This window comes from Balearica regulorum, chromosome 3, assembly GCF_011004875.1.
Source record: "Balearica regulorum gibbericeps isolate bBalReg1 chromosome 3, bBalReg1.pri, whole genome shotgun sequence".
Classification (NCBI taxonomy): Eukaryota; Metazoa; Chordata; class Aves; order Gruiformes; family Gruidae; genus Balearica; species Balearica regulorum.
In genome coordinates, this window is record NC_046186.1 from 113,647,607 (window position 1) to 113,669,114 (window position 21,508).

At 44.8% G+C, this 21,508-nt stretch overlaps 3 protein-coding genes across 6 annotated transcripts in view; 1 reads left to right on the forward strand and 2 right to left on the reverse strand.

Annotated features, from left to right (window-relative positions):
* DHX57 (DExH-box helicase 57) overlaps nucleotides 1-5,728 on the forward strand; it is a 37,708-nt gene extending 31,980 nt beyond the window's left edge. For both annotated transcript variants that reach the window (XM_075749576.1, XM_075749575.1), the window contains 7 exons: nucleotides 466-561; nucleotides 661-744; nucleotides 876-1,013; nucleotides 1,845-1,919; nucleotides 2,352-2,486; nucleotides 3,535-3,735; nucleotides 3,852-5,728. In XM_075749576.1, coding sequence (XP_075605691.1) covers nucleotides 466-561; nucleotides 661-744; nucleotides 876-1,013; nucleotides 1,845-1,919; nucleotides 2,352-2,486; nucleotides 3,535-3,735; nucleotides 3,852-3,995 — 873 coding nt within the window. In that variant the 3' untranslated portion in view covers nucleotides 3,996-5,728. The remainder of the gene's footprint in view (nucleotides 1-465; nucleotides 562-660; nucleotides 745-875; nucleotides 1,014-1,844; nucleotides 1,920-2,351; nucleotides 2,487-3,534; nucleotides 3,736-3,851) is intronic.
* A 2,394-nt stretch (nucleotides 5,729-8,122) lies between these two features.
* Nucleotides 8,123-15,092, reverse strand: LOC104639703 (serine/arginine-rich splicing factor 7-like). 2 transcript variants are annotated; one of them, XM_075749578.1, is made up of 9 exons: nucleotides 14,965-15,092; nucleotides 14,367-14,547; nucleotides 14,047-14,223; nucleotides 13,052-13,126; nucleotides 12,828-12,929; nucleotides 12,292-12,345; nucleotides 9,901-9,945; nucleotides 9,200-9,235; nucleotides 8,123-8,434 (listed from the first exon to the last, which is right to left on the reverse strand). In XM_075749578.1, the coding sequence occupies exons 1-9, from the start codon at nucleotides 14,984-14,986 to the stop codon at nucleotides 8,410-8,412; spliced, it is 717 nt and encodes a 238-aa protein (XP_075605693.1). In that variant the 5' UTR covers nucleotides 14,987-15,092; the 3' UTR covers nucleotides 8,123-8,409. The 2 variants fall into 2 exon arrangements, with proteins under 2 accessions (XP_075605693.1, XP_075605694.1); XM_075749579.1 differs by lacking the exon at nucleotides 9,901-9,945.
* Nucleotides 15,093-15,824: 732 nt separating this feature from the next.
* On the reverse strand, nucleotides 15,825-19,898 carry GEMIN6 (gem nuclear organelle associated protein 6). Of its 2 annotated transcripts, none has more exons than XM_075749593.1 (3): nucleotides 19,744-19,898; nucleotides 18,706-18,851; nucleotides 15,825-17,074 (listed from the first exon to the last, which is right to left on the reverse strand). In XM_075749593.1, exons 2-3 carry the CDS (start codon nucleotides 18,831-18,833, stop codon nucleotides 16,699-16,701), a joined length of 504 nt encoding a protein of 167 aa, XP_075605708.1. In that variant the 5' UTR covers nucleotides 18,834-18,851; nucleotides 19,744-19,898; the 3' UTR covers nucleotides 15,825-16,698. The 2 variants fall into 2 exon arrangements, with proteins under 2 accessions (XP_075605708.1, XP_075605707.1); XM_075749592.1 differs by lacking the exon at nucleotides 19,744-19,898 and adding an exon at nucleotides 19,390-19,687.
* Nucleotides 19,899-21,508: the final 1,610 nt, after the last annotated feature.

The window sequence follows — 21,508 nt, forward strand, 5'->3', positions numbered from 1 at the left end:
TTGACTTGAAGTGCTGTAAGTTTCTATATGCTGAAATAGAGTAACTTTTGAATGTCCTGAGTTAATAACTCCTTCTCTCTCTCTCAGACCCAAGTGGATTTTAGACTTGCTGTGTTCTATTACAAGCATTCTCATTTGAGCTTCACCTCCATTAACTTGCTAAGATTTGTCAGATGGTGTTTTTCATAGATCTTGGCATTCTGCAGCTGCAGAGAGGTCTGCCCAAAATGAAATATTTTCTGTGAGCTGGTGAATCACAAGTTTACATCTGGGCAATGGGCTTAGGTGCTCTGCTGTTGACTAGGTGTTTTGGAATGCCTCATCTTTTCTGTTACCCATGGAGAAAATTTGCATTCTAACCTGTGAGCTGCTGTGAAAATAAGAAAGATTACATGCCCTGCAGCTCTCGCAATGGCTTGTCTAAGTTGTGAGAAGAACACGCTTAATCTCTTACTGCCTGTCTAGGTGTCACCGTGGGATAAAAGGGAAGAAGCAAACAAAAAGAAGTTGGAGTTTGCAGTAGGAAACAGCGACTACCTGGCTCTTCTCCAGGCCTATAAGGTGAGTTAAAATTCAGTAGCCTCTCTCAGAGGTTTGTGATGTGCTTGAAATTCAACCTGAAATACTTCATTAAAGCTTTCCTCCCATCCTCTTAATTAGGGATGGCGTTTAAGTATCAAAGAGGGCTCTCAGGCAAGCTACAACTACTGCAGGGAGAACTTTTTGTCAGGAAGAGTTCTTCAGGTAAGTCACTTTTTGTGACCTTGCACAGGGACTGGTCAAGACACTGGCAGAGTCCTAGTGATGAAAATAAGCAACTGGTGAAGACTTTCCTCGCTCTGTGGCACCCATCACAGCCCTTTGCCTGTTTGTAGGAAATTGCCAGCCTGAAACGGCAATTCACAGAGCTGCTTTCTGACATTGGGTTTGTGAAGGAGGGATTAAGAGCCAGGGACATTGAGAAGAAGTGGTCCCAAGGAGGCGATGGTGTGTTGGATGCCACGGGAGAAGAGGTAATTTACAGCATTTCAGTGCTCCAAAATGATGCTGGAGTTTTTTGTTTGCCTTGGGTGCCAGCTGGGCTCTAAATTGGCAGGTTTCTTGCCACAGCCTGGCGTTGTAATCTCATGTTGGCAACAGTCACCTCCTTCCTGCTCTGGTCTTCCTCCCTGCACATCGTACACGTGGGTGTTTGCCTTGACTGCACGAGGCCTTATGTGTCCAGGAAGAACAGACCCAGATGTGGAAGTGAGCTGAAACCTGCTCCTTTGAGACAGTGAAACGCTGCTGACTCAACACATTAGAAGTCAGCAAGTGGTGGAAAGGCACGGGTGTGACTCATGACCTGGCCTGAATGTTGGGATTAGTGCCAACCTTATTTTGGGAACAGAATTACATTACAGAGCAGGCAGTGAAATATTTCAGCATTGCGGGCAATCCTCAGAAAGCATTACCTCTGGAGCCAGAGATCTCTTGGGGCTACGTGATGAGGTGATGAGGGTGATGAGGGTTTGGTAGTTGTAGAGCTTCGCTGTGCATTGGGACAACTTGTGCTTGCTTTCCCTCGGGGCAAAGCCACTTTTGTAGCCAGACATTAGGGAACAATCAGGTTTGGCACTAACTGCATCAAGGAAGTTGGCAGCCAATTTCCTCCATTGATAGTGGGGGGAACACAACCCAGGTCTAGCCTGAGACCTTCGAAGCAGTAACCAGTCTTCCCTGATAAAGCACAGCAGTGCAGCTATAAAAGTAAACCAGTCTCAGGAATTCAGTCATTCCAGAAGTAGGGTTTTACCTTTATAGACTTACCTGTGGAATATCTAATGAATGCATTAATTTCACAGGCAAATTCGAATGCAGAGAACATCAAGCTGATCTCGGCTATGTTGTGTGCTGCACTGTATCCCAATGTTGTCCAGGTAAAAGAACAGTTTTTCATTTTCCCTTCTGCTATCTAGCATATCCACACCCCCTGCTTTCAGTCTGCACTGAATGTGGCAGCCTTGAGCCTAGCTTAGGTTGCCAAAGCTTACTGCTTATAGTGTTAGAGCCAGGCAGCTGAGCTCCAGTTTGTATTGCGTGAGACTGCTGCTGTTCCTAGAAGCCAATTTTAGTGTCATGCAGAAGAGAGCAGCAAATGTCCTTAAGAAGCTACTTTAAATTACAGCTTTTTAGAAGGATGAGGTTACAAATGAACAGTCAGGGTTAGACAGCACCTAGAGTGTAATATTTGTCTCTAGTGACTTGACATGTTATTACTGGAGAATTTCTGGTTTTGATGAAATTAAAACATAAGTTTAAAAGGCCTTCTGGTACAGCAGATTTTTATAACTTTTTATCTTACCATACAGGTGAAAAAGCCAGAGGGCAAATACCAGAAGACCAGTACAGGAGTGGTCAAAATGCAGCCAAAAGCAGAAGAGCTGAAGTTTGTTACCAAAAATGATGGTTATGTTCACATTCACCCTTCTTCTGTGAATTATCAGGTCAGGATTCTTTGTTTTTTTTTTCTGCAAAGCATGCTCTTTTATAAAAAGAAATTGCCTTTGCTTGAGCAGTTGAGGTTACAGTGAGGGTCCCTATTGATGTTTTAAAAAAAAAAATCTTTATGATTGAACAGTCCCGTTGTTAGAATTGTAAATAATGGTCTGTTCCTGAGTTAAGAGCACACAGTTTAACTCCAACCTCTGGAGTGGAATTAGCAGATGCAGTAAACCCCACCCCCCCACCCCACCCCCGGTTCATGTTTTCTCAAGCTGCACCTGCAAAGCTAGACACAAAAATGTTGTAGTTGCAATGCTCCCCTGGCTTCCCCTTGGTATTGACTGAGAATGCATACATGTGTCACATGTGTAGCACCTTCATACATGCAGATGACTTCTCCCTGCCAGCCCTCCCCAGCCTTTGTCTCTTCAGCTGAAATATTGTTTATTGGTAAATAATTCAGGGACAAACCCTGGTTTGTTTCTTTGTGGCTCCTCAAACTCTGAAGTTAATTTCCTTTCCAGCTTAATAGCCAATACTTAGATAAGAGCTCTTCTCTCTCTGCCATGATATATGGTAATACTTGTCTCATTAAGTCTGTCTCTATATTTGATGATTCATTGCTTTTCCAGGATATAAATTACTTGCTTTAAAAATGTGGGGGTTTTAATCATTAACCACATATTTGGGTTATAAAGGCTTTGACCTGTTCATCACTCTTGCTTTGAAAGAGCCCAACATACATGCACAGGAAAATGTCCTTAGCATGAAATGGAGAACGTGGGGCCTTGAGGCAACATTGATGAATGAGCCAATTTCTCACATGCTTACTGCAAAGTGGGAAGGAGCAAGGGATTACTGGCAAAGTTATTGGCAGCTCTCACGGTCAGAGAGTCTGTTAGTCACGCAGGTGCGTTTTAGGCACATTTGCTGTTCTTTGCGGCTGTAGAAGTGGCAGGGAAGCCTATGTGAGAGAGGCAGGCCCATAACTGCCTGAGCAGGTAGGAAGAGACGTGGCACTTTAACAAGGATGTTGTATATGTGTTCCAGACTAGGCACTTTGACAGCCCCTACCTGGTATATCACGAGAAAATCAAGACCAGCCGCGTGTTCATTCGGGACTGCAGTATGGTGTCAGTGTACCCACTGGTCCTGCTTGGAGGCGGGCAGGTTCACATGCAGCTGCAGAGGGGAGAATTTGTCATTTCTCTCGATGATGGATGGATACGGTTTGTGGCTGCCTCTCACCAGGTAAGGAAAGGGAGGGGTAATCCTGAGACTGCTGCCGAGCTGTGTTTGTGTTTAGAATGCAGGAGATGCATTTCATGAGCCTTATGCTCGCCTCTATGTTTTACCATGTGTGTTAGGTGGCTGAGCTGGTGAAAGAGCTGCGCTGTGAACTAGACCAGCTGCTGCAGGATAAAATCAAGAATCCCAGCATGGATTTATGCATGTGCCCCCGTGGATCTCGGATCATCGGTATGATTGTAAAGCTTGTGACCACGCAGTAACATGAGACCAGCTTACTATAAAGACTTGCTGCTGCTGCTGCCTGAGAACAGAGCAACATCAGTGTCTTGAGGTATTTGTTGTCCCAAAACATGGCGCTGATCTCTGAAAGACGAAGTTGACAACTGTACTAGTAACAGGTTTTTGGGGTTTTGGTTTTTTTTTTTTTTGTGGTTGGTTGGTTTTTTTTTTAATCTTTGTTTGCAGAGAGCTTGCTTGTTCAAAGTAAGGTGGTTTGCAGTACACTCTGGGAAACAGGAAAATGGCCAATCTCCCAGGAGGAATACAAACCTCCATGTAAGAAAGCAAAGTGGTTTTTTTTTTTTTTTTTGTTGTTGCCCCCCCCCCCCCCATGAGGCTATACACTGGCAATAGTGTTTCCTGGTCATAAAAATACCTGCTACCTAGCTGCTGCTTGTAATAGTAACGTCTGGAGGCAGCATGTGACATTATCAGCTGCTCCCAAATTGGTTTAAATGCACTTCTACATTTTGGCCAAGACTTGACTGTGGTGTAGTCAGTCTTGGCTGACCAGGGATCAGATCAGTTTGCTTATGGTTCAACCCAAAGCCCTTATACAAGTGAGCACCTTTTGATTCATGTCAAGGGGGTGCCAGAACAGATTCAGGGTGTCCTCTGGCAAGTATCAGTTGGAGCAACTTGTTGGATTGGTGCAGGCTGTTGTGGTTACAGTGTCAAACTGCAGGAGCCTGATGTTTCCCCTGAAAGCTGGGCTTTTCCAGCCCCCTGTGCTGTGAAAAAACAACCAGATGACATGGATTGCTGTAGTGCATTAAAAATGGACCCTTGGGTGGATGGTACTGCTTTCTGTTAACCTCTTCTGGCAGGTGGTAGTACTTCTGCAACCCTGCACAGCTGGAAGAAAGTCCCACTTTTGTAAACTTTTAGCTAAACTCCTGCTCTGGGGAGTAGACTGCTACAGAAGAATGTGGCAAAAACACCTCAGTAATAATGAACTATTACTTCTTTCCTTCAACACTGCTTAATTGCAATGCTAAGCATTGCTACAGCTGAGCTGCTTGATGTATTACTAAAAATTGCAAATAATAGTATGTGCCTTAACTGAATTAATTTTGCTGCCATCTGTAATAATAGTAAAACCAGAGTAAACACTGTCTCTACCAGCAGCCCTGCCTAGAAGTAGCCTTCAGGCTGAGGAATAATGAGCTGTGGGAGCCATATTTGGGCACTAGTTTGATGTTTCAAAACACATGAACATTTGTGGAAGCAGTTTCACAGCAACACACCTATGCACAAGGATGACAGGAGTACCAAGACTAATGTAAAAGTGCAGTAGAACGGTCTCTGCAGGGATGTTGACCAGCAGAAGGCTGAACTGTACCTATAGCTTAATGTTGGCCAACAGTAGCACCATACTCCTGTAACTGCACACCTGGATGCTTGGGGTTTGTGGGTTTTTGTTTTTTTTTTTTTTCCCTGAGGTTTAGTGAAGAGCTGTGAAGGCCAAGGAATCCTGGAGCAGGGTATTAAAGTACTGCAGAGGTATATGGAGTGTGTTGGCAGCTGTTTGTTAGTGCTGTGTGAAGCAGGACTGTTAGACAGTGTTGCTTCTGCAGGTGCCTGGTGGCCATGCCAGTAAGGGTAAGCGAGTAACAGTTCAGATTGGAGTGAAATAGGAACAGATTCCATTTTTCACTTCAGACTTCCATCTGCTTTCAAAGCTGTATCCTCTTAATAAATGACTTTTCAACCAGCAGGGAGTACTGTGGTTTGGATGGAAACTACTGTTCAAGCAAGGTCTGTGTGTCTCTCCCCCCACGTACATGCTAAATTCCACCTGAGCTATCCTGAAGTGAAGGTGAGGGCAGGGAGTTGATGATGTAGCAGGTGATAATTAACAGCATCCACCCTGCTGGAGGGAGGACTTGTGAAATGTCCTAGTGCCTTGCCTTGGTGGTAGACTGGGCAAGCCTGGGAAGGGAATAAAGGACACATCAATAGATACAATCAAAATATGACAAGGGATAGTGAACTGGTTGCATACCCATCAGGTCTCACCCCCTGGCTGTAGGGCCATCTGTTACTTTAGGAGGGTTTCTATGTAAGAGTGCCAAAACATGCTGCCTTCCCACTAATTACATATGTGCTAACTGGGCACAATGGTTTTATTACTTGCTTCCTTCAGCAGGGCCAGTCCATACCACAGCTCCATTTACCCTTAAGAGTAAAGGCAGTCCAATGCCTGGTGAACACCAGAGGCAGAGCAGCCTACCTGCTGTAAGCCCTCCACAGTGCAGCTGGGCCTGCCTTTGAGACAGGAGTTTCTACCAAGGGGACAAGACCCACATTAAATACAGGTAACGAGCAACAAACACACTGGCAGTGCTACTATTAATTACCATAGGCCTCCCTGGGAGGTATCAGAGCCATCCCCCCCACCTCCAGCAGCAGCTGAAAAGCAGTTCCTTCTCCAGCCTCCTCCCTAGGAACTGCTGACCAAAGCTTGCCCATAGTAACCCTCCTTCCAGTCCTCCTCCTGCTCTACCCCAAGCACATGGATACAGTCCCAACCTCCTCCCTTTTTTTTTTAATACTGTAATGAGTGGAAAGACTGAAAAAGAAAGGTCTCGGTGGTAGAGTTTTAGTCTACAGGTTTATTGTGGAGCAAGCTTGCTTCAGCAGTACAGAGGAAAAAGGAAAAGCTGCCCCCTTTGAAAGGACTGTTGCACAGTGTAATTCTACCATTCATGCTGTAAACTGCAGCAGGGCAGGAAGAAGGGATACTCCCCCCAGCAGTCTAGCAATGGCTTTTGGGTCACCCTACTCTAATGCTATTGCTTCCAGTTCCCTCTTCTGCAGCTTTTAATGGACTATGGTTATAACCAAAGATTAATTGCAGCATCACCAGCAAGGAAAGCCACTTATCCTACTAAGCACCAATGCATTAAAATGTACAAACATGGGGAAGAGAGAGGAGAGGAGGGACAAGACAAATACATGTTGTAGTACAAATGAAGAGTCTTTGTGAAGTCATGTATAGCAGTTCATTATCATTCTTTTAATACTTGGACATTGTGTAAAGCAACAATGACCAAAGTTCATCTGAAAACCTGGGGTTGGGTGCCCATGCCCAGCTGCAGTGCTCTACTCTTAACAGTAGAGCATCAACCACTGCTGATAGAATTCCTGTTCCTCCCTGGCCTGTAAGAGACAGCAATACAGGTCAGAACATCCTTCTGCAAAGAAGACTTAAGTCAAAATCATCTGGTACTCCCCTTTCCTTACTAGTCTGATAATAGCCATTATCAGCTGCAAAGACAAATACCTTGCACTAGTTTGTCATGCTTGTATTAACTCCTTCAGTAACCAATCTGTCATGAGATAGGGACCACCTGTACACAGGCAGCTACGGTCATTTCCCAAAGCAACAACTGAGCAGGACAGCAGCGAGTTCACTGGTTACACCTCACTGCCAGAGGAGATGTGACATGAGCTCTTGACTTGCAGGTTCTTGCTTAATTTCTTAAAAAGGGTATCTAAATGTATTGTCTTCTGCACCAGAACTACCATTTTACCATATGTATCACAAAGAAGTAGTACTATTTGGACAAGCAGGACATAAAACAAGATTTCTAAAAATATTTACTTCAATAATTTACATTCCAGAAGTATTCCAAATACCTTCAGGTGAGAAGTTCATTGGTCCTTTAAATAACAGGACAGACAAGACCAGCATTCACACATTCCTTGTTGGTTTTTTTTCCCCCCTTTGTCTGTTAATGCCCTTTGTCAACACTTTTAAGTCAAGCCATCCAGTGTACAAACAAGCACCTCCAGACAGGTTTTCAGCTTCACTGAGCTTTGAGGAGGTGCAAATAAAAACACAAGGTACAGATAACTATAACATTCACAACCAAACAGTAAGAACAACAGCTGATACTGGTAACTCCTCACTCTAATCACTGCTCTGAAGGAACCAAGCCCTACCACAGGCACACAACCTGCAGGACAGCCCTTGACCAGCTGCTGCACTACACTCAGTTCACAAGTGCCTGCAGCAGCCTGCCTCCTGCTTTTCGACATAGTAACACATGACCTGCTTCAGCTACCCAAATATTAACAGAAACAGCAGGGTTATCACAAAATATTTCTTCTTTAGAAATGCACAGTTTATTTCAATGCGCCAATAAAAAAAGCCCAACATTTCCAGATCACAGAACATTAACACAACAAAAGAGTTTTGCGTTAGTCTGCTAATAAGACTTTTAAAAGATCCAGATTCATGCCAATTGTTAGTCAATAGAAACAGCCTTCTAGGACTAAGCCCTTACGTTTATAAAGACACCACAAAATCCCTTATAATAATGTAAACAAAATAAATTTTCTTCTTAAACTTTTTAAATTTGAATCCATTATTTCAGGACTTGCACTCCTTCAAGGGCTTCCTGATGGTGAATGACTGAAATGGAAAGAAAAAGATTAAGAGCAATTCCTAGAGCAAAACCAACAGGAACTATGCACACTACCCCAGGTCTCCTCTGCTCAAGAGCCCTCCCCCAGTTCTTTTCATCTACAGTTCATGAATAATGAGAAAGGTATTATGTTTTACACCTTTGTCAGTAACAACTGCTTTAAGCTTGTAAAGGGCAGGCAAAATAAGAGACATCAGCTACAACTGTGAGGCAAGACCTTGAGCCTGCACTCCAGCTGTGCAAAGGAATTCTTCCTCTGCCATAACCTACATAGTGCCTCATGGCCAGCCCTAAACCATGACCATCTCAAGACTATATAAATTCCTGGTTACATAGGAAAGCTTGCTTCTTACTTCACAGTGCATAGCAAAAGTTGGCAGCTGTGCAGAGCCACCAGCAGGAATTTAATCCTACCATGTATTCATGGTTTGCTCCATACCTTACATCACTCACTCCTTCCCCAGATTCTAAATTCCTCAATGACTCTGGGATATTGATTCTCATTTGCCCACATTTTCTGTTGTCCTGTAAAATTTCACTAAAGCAGGTTACCTTAGAGATAATTATCATGAAGTTCTGACTACCAGTGGCAGGAAGCGCCCACAACAATTCATCTTTTCCTAGTTCACAAGTTAAGACAAGTAAAAAAACTTTAAGCTTTTATCTTTGCATAAGCTAACTCCTATAGCAACCACTCCATACACTAGTTCTATATAACTGTATGGCACACTCCAGTTTTAAGATATTCCTACCTTCTCTTTGGAGATGGTGATCTGGACTTTGAGCGACTGTTAAAAACAAAAACAAACAACAAACCAAGACAATCAATGTGGTAAACTTATATACACTCAGTAACCATTTTTGACCATTTAAAAACTTGCTGGTTTTTAATAGTTTGATGCTGTTAAATACATTAAAAGACATCACCCTTAATGCTGCCGATAGCAAGCATACCCAGTTACTTTAAGCAAGAAGCTGCAGTTGAGAAGGAAAACTGCTGAAAGCTGGAGCCCTTGGGAAAAGAGCAACACACAGCTTCAAAGCAGCTATAAAACAATCACAGTAATCCTGCAGAGCAGGAGCAGTGAATCAAGTAGAGGAGGGTCAGGAAGACTGAGAACTACTGACAGTTGAGAACAAAGGTAGGGAAAGATATGCCCCAAAATCCTGTCAAAAATACTTTTTTTGTCATGGGTTAAACAAAAAACACATATCCACAATCCTTCTGGAAGAACTGCCTAATGTCCCACAATAAAAATCAGACATTAAAAACATATATAAAAATAATGTATGAAAAATATTTTTAAATCCACAACTGAAAAACCAACAAAAACCCCACATCACCAAAAAAACACAACCTCTTCCACATGCAAGTGAAATACTGGTCCAAGCAGAGATTTTTGAATCATGACCAAAAAATAATACTGAGTGCAACTTGTATTTATACGCTCACCTTTTAGCAGGTAAGCCAGATTTAGATCTACCATGGGACCCAGACCTACAACAGGAGAAAAATACAGCTCAGCAAAGCAGCCAGTGGCATGCACGTACAATGAAAGTTAGCTAAACCAGCAACAGCAAGTTCATACTACATAGCATCATAAACCAGGGAGGAAGCTCTGTTGCTGCAGGCTTTTCTTGTGACATTTCAGGAGAATATTTTAAATCTTATCCCAGAGACCCCACTTACCAGAAGACTAGAGCACAAGCACAAGAAGCTCCCCAGCAAAGCTTCAGCTACCACTTTTACAAAACAGAAAACTTTGTACCAGGCTCACAGACTTTCCCCCTCTGCCTGCAAGTATCCCTTCCATAATGGAAGAATAGTTTCAAGTGTCATCTTAGCAAAGTCTTTTAATAGCACATTAAGAGCCTGGAATAAGCCACAGGTAAGCATGTATGCTGAAGAGCTGATGCATTTGTCAGATCAAGTTCCTGGTGCCACTTTTATTCAAGTATAATATAGCTTTTTCATCAGTTATCCCAATAAAAACAGCATTTCAGTTTTCAGTATCTGGCTACTAATATGTAAACGATTCCCAGTTCATCTTACAAATTAAAATCTACGCAAACAGTGAGACTTTCCTCCCACATTTATCATGTTACTTTACCAACTCAAGTATTTGCTGTTATTTAGAAAAATATTTGTCCTCCTAGAGTGTTAGAATTCAGACATGGTGTTACTAAACACTGGGCTTTCTGATGTTCAAGACAGCCAGTTGTTTAATAGACTTGGCCAAAAAAGTAAGAAACATTTATTTCATTTCTGCTCAGACTAATTTTAAAGGGTAATCAAGATTCACCTTTACCGAGCCTATTAACTTATAATGGACACTAGTGACATAAGTTAAACAGAGTTTGTTAAAGAGTTAAACAAATAAGTTAAACACCGCTTTGAAACCTGCCTGGTAAGATGAGCCATCATCTGTCAGTTCCTAACGCTATAACCAGGAATTCTGTTACTATATCGCATCAGATGGAGTTGCTCACAACTACCCAGAGCTTATATTTGTAGCATGAGCATGACTTCCTTTGGTAAGTACAGTAAGGCAGCACACAAGAGCATCATCTTGCTACAGGAACTGCTGGCAAGTCCTCCTTCCCGGAGGCACAGCAACAAAGCAGGACTGCAGATCAAAAGCTCTAGAAGCAGCACTGGTTACGTACTGGTGTAATAACAGAGGACCAGCACTGGCCAATACAGAAAAGAGTTTTCACAGCAATTCTGTAACTCCAGTCCTGAACTACCACTTCTCACCACTGCAACTGCAGACCTATGCAAAGTCAGAATTCCTCAGAAATCTCCATTTGAGTAGCAAGTCTTTCATGCAGGAATACAACTGTCCCAGAACTAGAGTCACCAAGCAGCATCAGCAGTATCCAAACCCTTCCACAGCAGCAGCATGCAATTTGAGCCTGGCTAGTCATCTCCTGCATGAGTAGTAAGTCAGGACAGCTCTAGTAATAATAATCATCCTCCTCTTAAAGGCTCAGTGTGCAAGTAGCAGGCAGACCCCTAAAAAAATACTTGGCTTGCATCAGAAAGGGGGAAAAGACAACTTCTTCCAACTTAATCAGCTCTCACATCCATCACATTTTTATTCTATTCTTTCACCTTTCTTCCAACTAAGGCTTACCACAAAGGATAGAGGAAAATAATGCAGGAGCATTTACCTATTTTCCTCAACTTCCATTTCAGCATGAAAACATCCAGATCCACAAAACTGGGGCTACACGTCAGGGAAGTCCTTCAAAACACTACCTGTGGCATTAGGACTCACGGCCCTTGTTCACTCAGCCTTCCAAACCTCTGAGTCAAGGCTTCTACCACATGTAATGTAGTTCTTAGATCAAATTACATCGCTGTACTGCTAACTCTCAGAACTGGAGCTGACAAAGCTGAAAAGCTGCAAGCAAGAGTTCAGTCAATAGTGGCAACCTTCTCATTGGTTCCTCCCTAGCATCTGGGATTTACAAAAAAGCCTGCCAAGAAAAACGTAAGCAGTATTCTCTGCAGGACGCAAGGTCATGCACACATGCATAGGCATTAACTAGTTTTCAAAACTTCTCTCTACAAACCTTAAATCATACATTTGCTTTGTTTATGGCTACATAAACTATCTATAGTAGCCACAGACCAAAACAAACTCATGTTTATTACAAGAAATTGATCAATACTTTAGTCTGTGAAAAAAGTGTAAGTGTAAATACTGCTATTCTGCACAAACTTCCAACCCGTTCCAGCCAAACTCCTCTGGGGAAGAAAAAAAACCCACCACACACAAAAACCCCACCAAAAAAAATCCAAAACTATTATTGGTTTGAATTAAAACAAGTATCTTACCTGCTTCGAGGCCATACAACAGACCGGGACCTTGAGCGTGATCTGGACCTAGATCTAGGAAAAAAAAAAGAACAGTGAAAGCTCAACTACTACTACATGATTCACACAGCTGAGATAACATTCTTTGACTTTTATGATACTGACCTCAGAATTTTGGTGGAGCTACTGGTTTTGCAGAAGTAACTTTTATTATTAGAAAGCAGCAGTACATTTGGCCAGTACTACCATCCACATAAGAAAACCCACTGCCTTCATCAACTAAGCATAATTACTCCCTGTATTCTTGAAGATGAAGTAGGAAGCCTTAACCATACATCAAGGCTGTAACTTTGATACAGTATAAAAAAAAAGCTCAGAAACAGCAGTTCCAAAATCATATGCTTAAATTTTTAGCTTCAAAAGAAGTGTTCAGATTAGCTCTCAGGGATGTAACACCATGAAAGTTCCTGCAAACACAAGGACTACAAAATATAAACATTAACTCCAACAGCTATGTCCCTTTCAACAATGTTGTGGGCTTAACAGAAAGCACATACCTTGATCTCCTTAAAGAACCAGACCGAGATCTGCGGGGTGAAAATGATCTATACCTACGAGGAGAGATTGATCTGGACCTGCGGTAGGAAGCTGACCTTGATCTACAAAACAAAGGGGAAAAAAGCCCAAAATTACTGCAAGGTACTTTTCACAAGGACTACAGAAAGGGGTGGAGTAGAGAGGAGTAAGGAAAAGAAGAAAAACACAACAGCCAGAACCCTACCTCCTACCACGACTCCGACTGCGTGACCGAGAATACCTTCTTCCTCGGGACCTCGAGCGGGATCTAGACCGGGACCTGGTTTTAGGTTAGAGAAAACAGGTATCAGGAAACAGCTGCAGCAATGGGTGCATGTGAGGCCCTGCTGAAGTCAAAACTGATTTCAGAAAACTAAAAAGAAAAAAAAAAAACCCAAAACAAAACAACAAAAACACACCACTAGCATCTGTCAGTTGGAAAAAAATCTCTGGGCCTACTTGTCTTGAGCATTTTACTACCTAGAAAAATGTTAAAAGCTGAATTACATTGCAGAATTACATTAGAATAGAAAACACTGTAATGCGTATTTAAAATAAACCTTGCAAGTTTGCAGGTCGACCCTCTTTGGCCCAAGGTCTAGCAGATCTAGACGATCTAGAAGTATCTATAGCCGATCGCTGCATCTAGGTGTTCTCTTCAATCTAACGACGATCAAACTGACAGCCCAATGAGCCAGGGTGAGGCTTGATTGACGCAAGAAGATTTTTCTAGGTGGGAATGTGGTCAATCTGGTGTTCCTCTTTCTAAACCGGAGGGGGGCCCCAATTGAAAGCCAAATTTACTGTTACGGCGATCACCGTCTCAAATTTTCTGCCCTTAAAGAATAAGGTGAAGCTACGTGTAGATGGCTCGAGGGGATCTGGCCTCTTATGCTGATCACCTCAAGGTCTAGGAGGATCTTAAGTGTCGGATTTGCAAGGCGCCTCAGCATGAAATCTTAAGGCTCGTGACATTCTGAATCAAGGCGACTGACTCAAACGAAGAAACCTGAAAGGTTTTGACCAGGTTGATTATTAAGATATTAACATTTTATATGTATTAGCAAAAAAAAATTGATAAACACCTGTTGACTTACAACATTAAGAGTTAAAACTGGTGTAACATTCTGTTCTTTGCTAACAAGAGCTACACAAAAGCGAACCGGCGACGCAACCCAGCCACTCTGGCCCCACACGTACCTGCTCCTCCTTCGACGACTATAGCGGTGACAATCATAAGCATAGTGGCCTTTCTCACCACACTCATAGCATCTGTCATTGGGGTCAAAGGGGCGCCGTGCAGGCGGCCTGTCGTAACGGGAGCGACGAGGCATCCCCGTTGACACTTCCACTCTAACCCTGGAGCCACATATTATCCTGCAAGACACAGCATGTATTAATCACAGGAATACTTTTCTCCCCTGTGCTTATTACACACAGAACAGATATTGATGATTGGTGTGGACTTAGGAGGTCAGAATCTGCAGCCAGAGCAGTTAAGGTTTTAGGCATGCACATACTTCCCGTCGAGGCCGAGCACAGCATCTTCAGCATCCCTCGGGTCTTCAAACTCCACGAAGGCAAACCCCGGCGGGTTCCTCGCGATCCAGACGGTTCTCAGGGGCCCGTAGTAGCTAAAGGCTCTCTCCAGCTCGCCTTTTCCCGCGCCCGTGCCCAGGTTCCCCACGTACACCTTGGTCTCTGCCGGGAGGGACGCCAGGTAAGAGCCGGCGCCCGGCCCTACACAGCGGCCGCAGCGCGCAGGCGCGGGGCTGGACACGAGGCCGCGCGCGGCAGGTCCTCGGCCGCCCCTCCCCCCCGCTGTCCGCAGGCGCCGCCATCTTTGACACCGCCTCCATTTTGGTGCGCTCCCGCCGGTGCCGCGCTTTCCCTCCCCCAACCTCATCGGGGCCCAGTCTTCGCCACGGCCCCCGCGGCCCGACGGCGGAGCCACGGCCCCCAGCGTCTCCCTCCTCGGCCCTATCTTCTCTCACAGCCGTCCGTCCGAGGCAACAGCCACTTTCTCCCATCCCCGGCGCGGCACGAACGCCGCCGCACCCCCCCCCAATGGCAGCCCCCACCTGCTCCACGCTGCCCCCGGCTCCTCATCCCCCATACCGTAACGCCCGTAGCGCGACATCTTCCCGGCTACAGGCCGAGCCCCGCGCGCGACCCTTTTATAGAGGGAACCGCCGCTGCGACTGCGCGCCGCGCCCCGACCGCCGCACGGGGGGCGGGACTCTGGTCGCTTGGCAACGCGGGGCGGGACAATCCCGCTCCTCGGGCGCGCGCAGGTCTCGCGAGAACGGCGGCGGGTTGAGTGCGCTTGCGCGTTGCGGCGCGGGGCCGAGTTGAGGGCCGATCGTGGGGGCCGCCTGTCCCGGGTGGAAGCCACTCGGGAACCTGGTCGTGCCTGCTGTACAGGTCCCAGGTCCGTTGCCGTCATAGCCGTGTGCCTCCCCTGGGGCTCACGTCATCGGTGAAGCTCCTCTTGGGCGCAACCACCGCTTGCCCCCAGCCGCCACGACAGCTCTCAGCCTGGCTGTGAGGAAGGCACGGTGGTGCCAAGAGGGAGCAGAGGAGACAGGAACCACTTGTTCCAGTTGTCATCCCTCCTGTGAGACCCGTAACTCAGCTTCTGGCCCTGCTGAGACTGAAGCAGCCTACCAGGCTCCTTACTCCCTGGCAAGGAGGTAGGAGGTACCTTCCTTGTAATGAGGCATTCTCAAGCTCTTCTTAAATCTCTTGAGCGGAGCTTGACCTGACGCCAGCTCTCACACAGGATACACCCCAGCTGGCCATGGGTGCCCTGGAGTTCAGGCACTGGTTGAACCCTATCCCACAGCATTCATGCATTGGCATCCACCAACCTTTTCAGGTAAGCACACACACAGGATTATTTGCATAGTAGAGGATTTTTAAGAAAAATCAGCGTGAAACTGACTGATCCATAGTAATTTTAAATAAACCACAGCAGGAATGAGGAGTGCCTTTTATTAACAAGGGTTAGACAGACTTTTCAAATGCATTTGAGCACACTAACATGTTTTGGTGCTATCTCATAATAAGACAGAACAAATTAATAGAGTAAGATAAATGAGAGCTCTAAGGGCTCCTGACTGGATTAATAATCTCGGGAATAATCACATTCTTGCATTGTATGTTGCCATAAACTAGAAACAAAGCATTAAGAAATACAAACTTCTTGAATTGCAAGAAACTCTCTAAGGAGCAAAGGTCATCCAATCACCGCTGCTCTAAAATAACAAATATAGATAGGAAATGTTTTTTAACATGCTATTTGCCTGCTAACTTTCCCTAATAATTTTAGAAATTTGGACCTACATTATAATTCATGTTCTAAAACAGGAAAACAGTTGTGGGGGAAAAACCAAAAAAGTTTTCTCAACGTTTTTTTCATTGGGTTTGGGAAGTCCAAGTGTCACAATTCTCTTTCTGAAAAATAAAAATAAAAAATCCGCTAAGCAGTTCAAATAAACATGTCTACACCACCAGATAATTAATTTTAAAGGCAGAGGAAAACACAGTTTAAATACACCATATATCATCTTCTACAATACTGTTACATCAGCTTAATATCGATAAACTGATGTATCAGTTTAATATATCATCATTATCCAATAGCTTGCTTTTAATAAGAAATAGTGCATGGAAAATGCTTCGTGTTTTTAGTTTACACTGCTTGTTTTATCCCTTTCTTAACGTACAAAAACCAGACAAAAGTACCTAAACCCAACATTTTTGCAAATAGTGAATATTGATACCCAGGACAGTTCCTAAAATAGGGCAGGTAGACCCATTCCTGAAGACAATGAGTTTAAACAGCAGACATCACTGTTGTTTTTCAAGATAGCCCTGTATCAAGCCTTGAACCCGAGACAGAATTATCTCATTGGAGCTGCTGCACTCTTCTGGGCCATATGGTGGGTCAATAGTTAACACCCCCGCCACACATAGCGTTCTTCCCGATTCACCTTGCTCTGTTACAGGGATGTGGTTTGTTTCTAGCCAAGTCTTTAAGTTATTCTTCCTCTTTTCAAGTTCCTCTGGGCTGTAGGCCTTGCTTTCTTCAGGCGCAAATATGTAGGAAAGCCGTTGCTTCATTTCATCATCCCCTTCCTTGAGTATTTCGACCTCCTGGACAGCATGGCCCAAGACAACTAATATGGACACTTTTTCATTCTCCAGGAATGTTGCAAGGACAATACTGCCAAGGAAAGAAGGATGTATGAGTCACCATAATCAACTGAAGACTGAGAAACACAGGCCAAGATTCTTGGATGAGTTTTAATTAGCATCAGCATAACCCAGATATTTAGGCAATATTGAGTACCCAGCATTTTTCTTGAAAAGCACGTTGCTATGCCCTTAAAATACTGAAAACATGGGGCTTTGTGGGTAACTTCTGGCCTTGAATTTGAAACTACTCTAGATACCATCAAGCAGAACTTTACTCTAAAAAAAGCAAAGCATACATTAAAATCAGGGCTGTGAATTTAAACATTTTTGTGCAGCATTCTCAACCTTGGTGAAGAACCTTAATTCTTCTAACATTCAAAAACAATGATACCTTCATACATTCAGCACTTTGAATGCTGAAGGCAATGGTGGCAGCTAACAACATCAGAACCTTTTAATGACAAATTACTAATAATTATTAATAATAAAATATTAAAAATAATTTTTTTAAAATGAGTGTTGCTAGTTTCTTAACTGAAAACTATAGCTTGAATGTTACACAGCAGGTTCATGAACACACCACAGCAGGTTCATGCTCATGTTGTAGCAGTCTGGTCTTTTCCCAAGGGCACTTACACCCCAGAAGTCCTAAAATACAGGTAGGAAGGAAGCTTACTATACTTCTTGGATCACTTCCCCGTATATCAACGAAGAGGATCAGAGACTATTTTCTTCCTCTTGTGGCAAAAAAAATTCCAGGATATGATACTAGCACTTTGCTAATCTACTGTTGCCACCATTAGTGAAAGTAATGACTTTTTGGGAAATGTGCAATGAAATATGCCTTGGTTTTAGCCTGGGCCTTCCCCAGAATCACTCACAGCTGCGCACACCTTTCCTACTAAAATGATACGCAACTCCAAGAGAAGATTAGAGTATTGGAGCTACTCCAGAGTTGAAGCAGCAACCAATTCTTCTGAAACACATCAGAAGCTGAATGTTTTACTTTCTAGCTTCCATCTTGTGCTCGTGTGGGACAAACTCACAAGTAAAAGGTATGAAAAAGCTCTGCCAGCAAGGACCCAAATTTCTGCCTGCTCCCTGCTGCGTTCTGCCTTTCAGACCCTGTTTTCAAGTTACTAGAGATACTAGAAATCTGTGGTACCACTTTCTGTCCAGTGCCCTTGCTGATTTTCCCTGCTTCCTCTCCAAAGCAGCCACTACACCCTCATGCGTGTCCGGCTGGAGGGGAAAGCAGGGCATCGCTGTGAGAACTCTGGACAGAGGATAAGGATTTCAACACCTAAAGTATTAAAAAACATTCCTGCAGTCTTTGTGAAGCAGGGCTTGGCATATTATTAAAGGTAGTACTAAACATGTGCTAACCTCGGGTCCACAATAAAGTCAGCATTAATCCAGGTATTATTCATTCCCCAAACTTAACAGTCCTTGGAATGAGATTAAAGTGGATTTAGGTGAACCGGCCTCATCAACTACAATATTGCTTTCTCTTAGACCTTGCCAATTAAAAAAACAGGACACATAGCCCCAACACGCAGTTTTTGCTCCAAATAAGTTTTCTTTAGTCTTGAGATCTTTTCTCTTCTTGAAAAACCTGCTTTCTCTTAGCTTTACAGAAAGAAAAATTTTGGTATTTACCTGGCAGAAACTGGATCAACTGTTAAGACCCATCCCTCATATTCATGTTTCTCAATTGCAGCAACTTTCACCATTTTGTTCACATACGTTTCCCAGTCTACAGGGCTTTTCCTCTGCCAGTCGTTCATATTTCCTACATCCAGAACCTAGAAAATAGCCAGAGCAATTAGCAGAATCAATGCACCCTCTTGCTTTGCCCTTCACATCAGAACTGAGTTTGCCTCCAGGTAAAGATCTTCCATTCGTCTTAAGCACAATTTGCCTTTTTTTTTAAAAAAAAAAGCAAACATTCACACAAATGATCGGTATGTCGCTGCAGTTCTGTAATTCCGCACCCAGTTCACTTGTTTTTAAAGGCAGGTGGTGAAGTCTCAAAAATCACTCTAACTGTGATTTAGTTAGTTAGCTCTGCTAACTTAACGCTTTCCCGTTGCATTAAACATTTCATTTATTGCTCTGCCCTCTTCCAAAACCTTCGGGATCCCCGTCCCTAGAAAAAAGCTAGGGAAAAAAACTAGGGTAAACTAGGCGTCCCTAGTTTGCCGCCTTTGCTCAGTGTACTGGCACATCCCTTGCGCCCAAGCCCTTTTTCCGCTGCCAGCGGGATGAGCGTTCTCCCGGCTCTATCCTCATCCCCTACGGTAGGGCGAGCTGCAAAGTGCTGTTCCGCTCTTTTCCCCGTACCGGTAACGACAGCAGAGCCACTCGTCTCGGCATGGGGCCACACAACCATTCGTCTCCATCTCCATCGCGAAAGAGGCTGGGGAGAGACGGGGGCAGCGCAGGGAGGACAAAGGGCTAGAGGAAGCTCCCTCCTTTGTTCCCTCCGGGCTCCGTGGCGCTGCCACCCTCCTCAACGCCTGCCTGCTCCCGGCTGCAGCAACACGCGGCCGGACGGACAGTGCAAGCAGCGACCTGGACCCGGCAGGAAGAGCCGCCCGCCTCCCCCCCAACCCCGCTGCAGCAGCCAGGCTCCACGGGCGCAGGAGAGGCGTGGACCCCGGGTCCCCTCGGCCCTGCGCCCGCATCCCCGCTCACCGACTCGGTGGCCGCCGGCCGCTCGGTTCCCGGCCCCGCCGAAGGCGCCTGGGAGCGGGCCGCGGCCCGGCCCCCTTTGCTCCCCGGCGGGACTGCCGCTTCCTGCTGCGTTTGAACACCCTCCCGCCGCAGCTTAGGGGCTCTTTAAGCACGGAATTCGGGGCCTCTGGGGCAGGGAAGCGCTCAGATCTCGAGTGTTTTATAAATATGCATGTGCATATAAATTATATATTGGTTTATATACATGAGGCCAGATTGCAAAACAAGGAGGTGGGGTGCATAGCACTTAAATCCACCTAGTGTTCTGCCTTCTGCCTCACTGAAATTACGTTGGGTTTGCTGATGCTGCTGTTAGTGCTGCGAGATTGCGAACTTGAGTACACAAAATCATGGCTCAAGCCACTTCAAGCAGTCTGTGTGCCTAAATAGCTATAGACGCATGGTGTGCCAATCTCCATAAAAATAAGGTATTTTTGCTCCCTGGTTTTTAGTTGTGTTTACAAGCTTTCCTGTGCAGTTGTGAAGGTAAGAAACTTGATTTCCATACCCTTCAGAAAGCTGTTCTATTTTAACACTACTAATGAAAAGCTTCTTATGGTTGAAGCAAACTCACTGCCATCATGTCAGTAATTTAAGTGAAAGCAAGCATGCAATGATTTTGTGAGCATAACAGAAAAAATATTAAGAGTATAAACTGAGATACTTTTATTTTGCAGGCTTGAGGTAATTTTTTTTGGTGGGGAGAGGGTGAAGTTTCAATTCAACTTCCACAGTACTATGGGGATTAATTATGAATGGCTTATGCTACTATATTCAGCTGTTTTCTTTCAGTTATAGCTTGTTTATTAGAAAGTGAGGATTAGCAAATCTAATTGTTTTTACTATAAGAGCAAGCAACACAATGGGAAATCTTAGCTTCTGTTTGAAAGAAAAGTGGTGGAAAGAAGGAACATGGTTTGGTTTTACGCATTTATATGCATAATGTATTTTAGCTGTTTACAGTGTAAATAGCTTCCTAACTGGTCCCCTTCTGGATTACAGACTGGACGCCAGTTTGTTCAAAGTCCTTTTTGAGTAAAATACTCCCAACATCCTCGGTTTTAATTTCTGCTGGTCTCAGTCCCTACTCATTTCCCCGCCCCCCCCCCCCCTTGTTGCCAGTGCAGTTATTCAATTGTTCTGAATCACGAAGCCCTCAAGTGTTTTTTTATCCTGTCATCTAAGCCGTATCTTATAGATACGGGTATCGTGGGCAGTTACTACAGCTCTCCCACCATACATTTAACCGTAATCACGGCCACAAAGAGGTGTAACTCTTCCAACTCAAGTAACTGTACTAGAGGAAGCTCCTGGAGTGGATCAAGTCGTAAATACGCAACTGGGGAGACTAAAGCTGCTTTTCTGGTGAGAACCGCTCTTCCGGTATTGCCGCACCGCTTTCCCAAGGCTACAGCGCCCTTTCGGGACGATCGGCACAAGCCTGAAGCGCTTCCCTCGCAGGCCCCGACGAACGGTGCTTCTCAGGCGCTGCTGGCCTCCGCTCCGGAAGCGGCTTCCCGCCGCGGTCCTGTTCGCACACCAAGGGGCCCCACCGCTGCCAGAAGCTCCTCCAGTGGCGCAGCGGTAACCGGGCGACCCCCGATGCGGCGACCGCCGCAAGAGCGCCTCCGTCCCCCTCAGTGCCGTCGGCCGCACCCCGCCGTCGCCCTGGCAACCGGCGCCCCGCTGTCCGCCCTGCCCCCTGGCGCGCGCCACACCCCGCGCG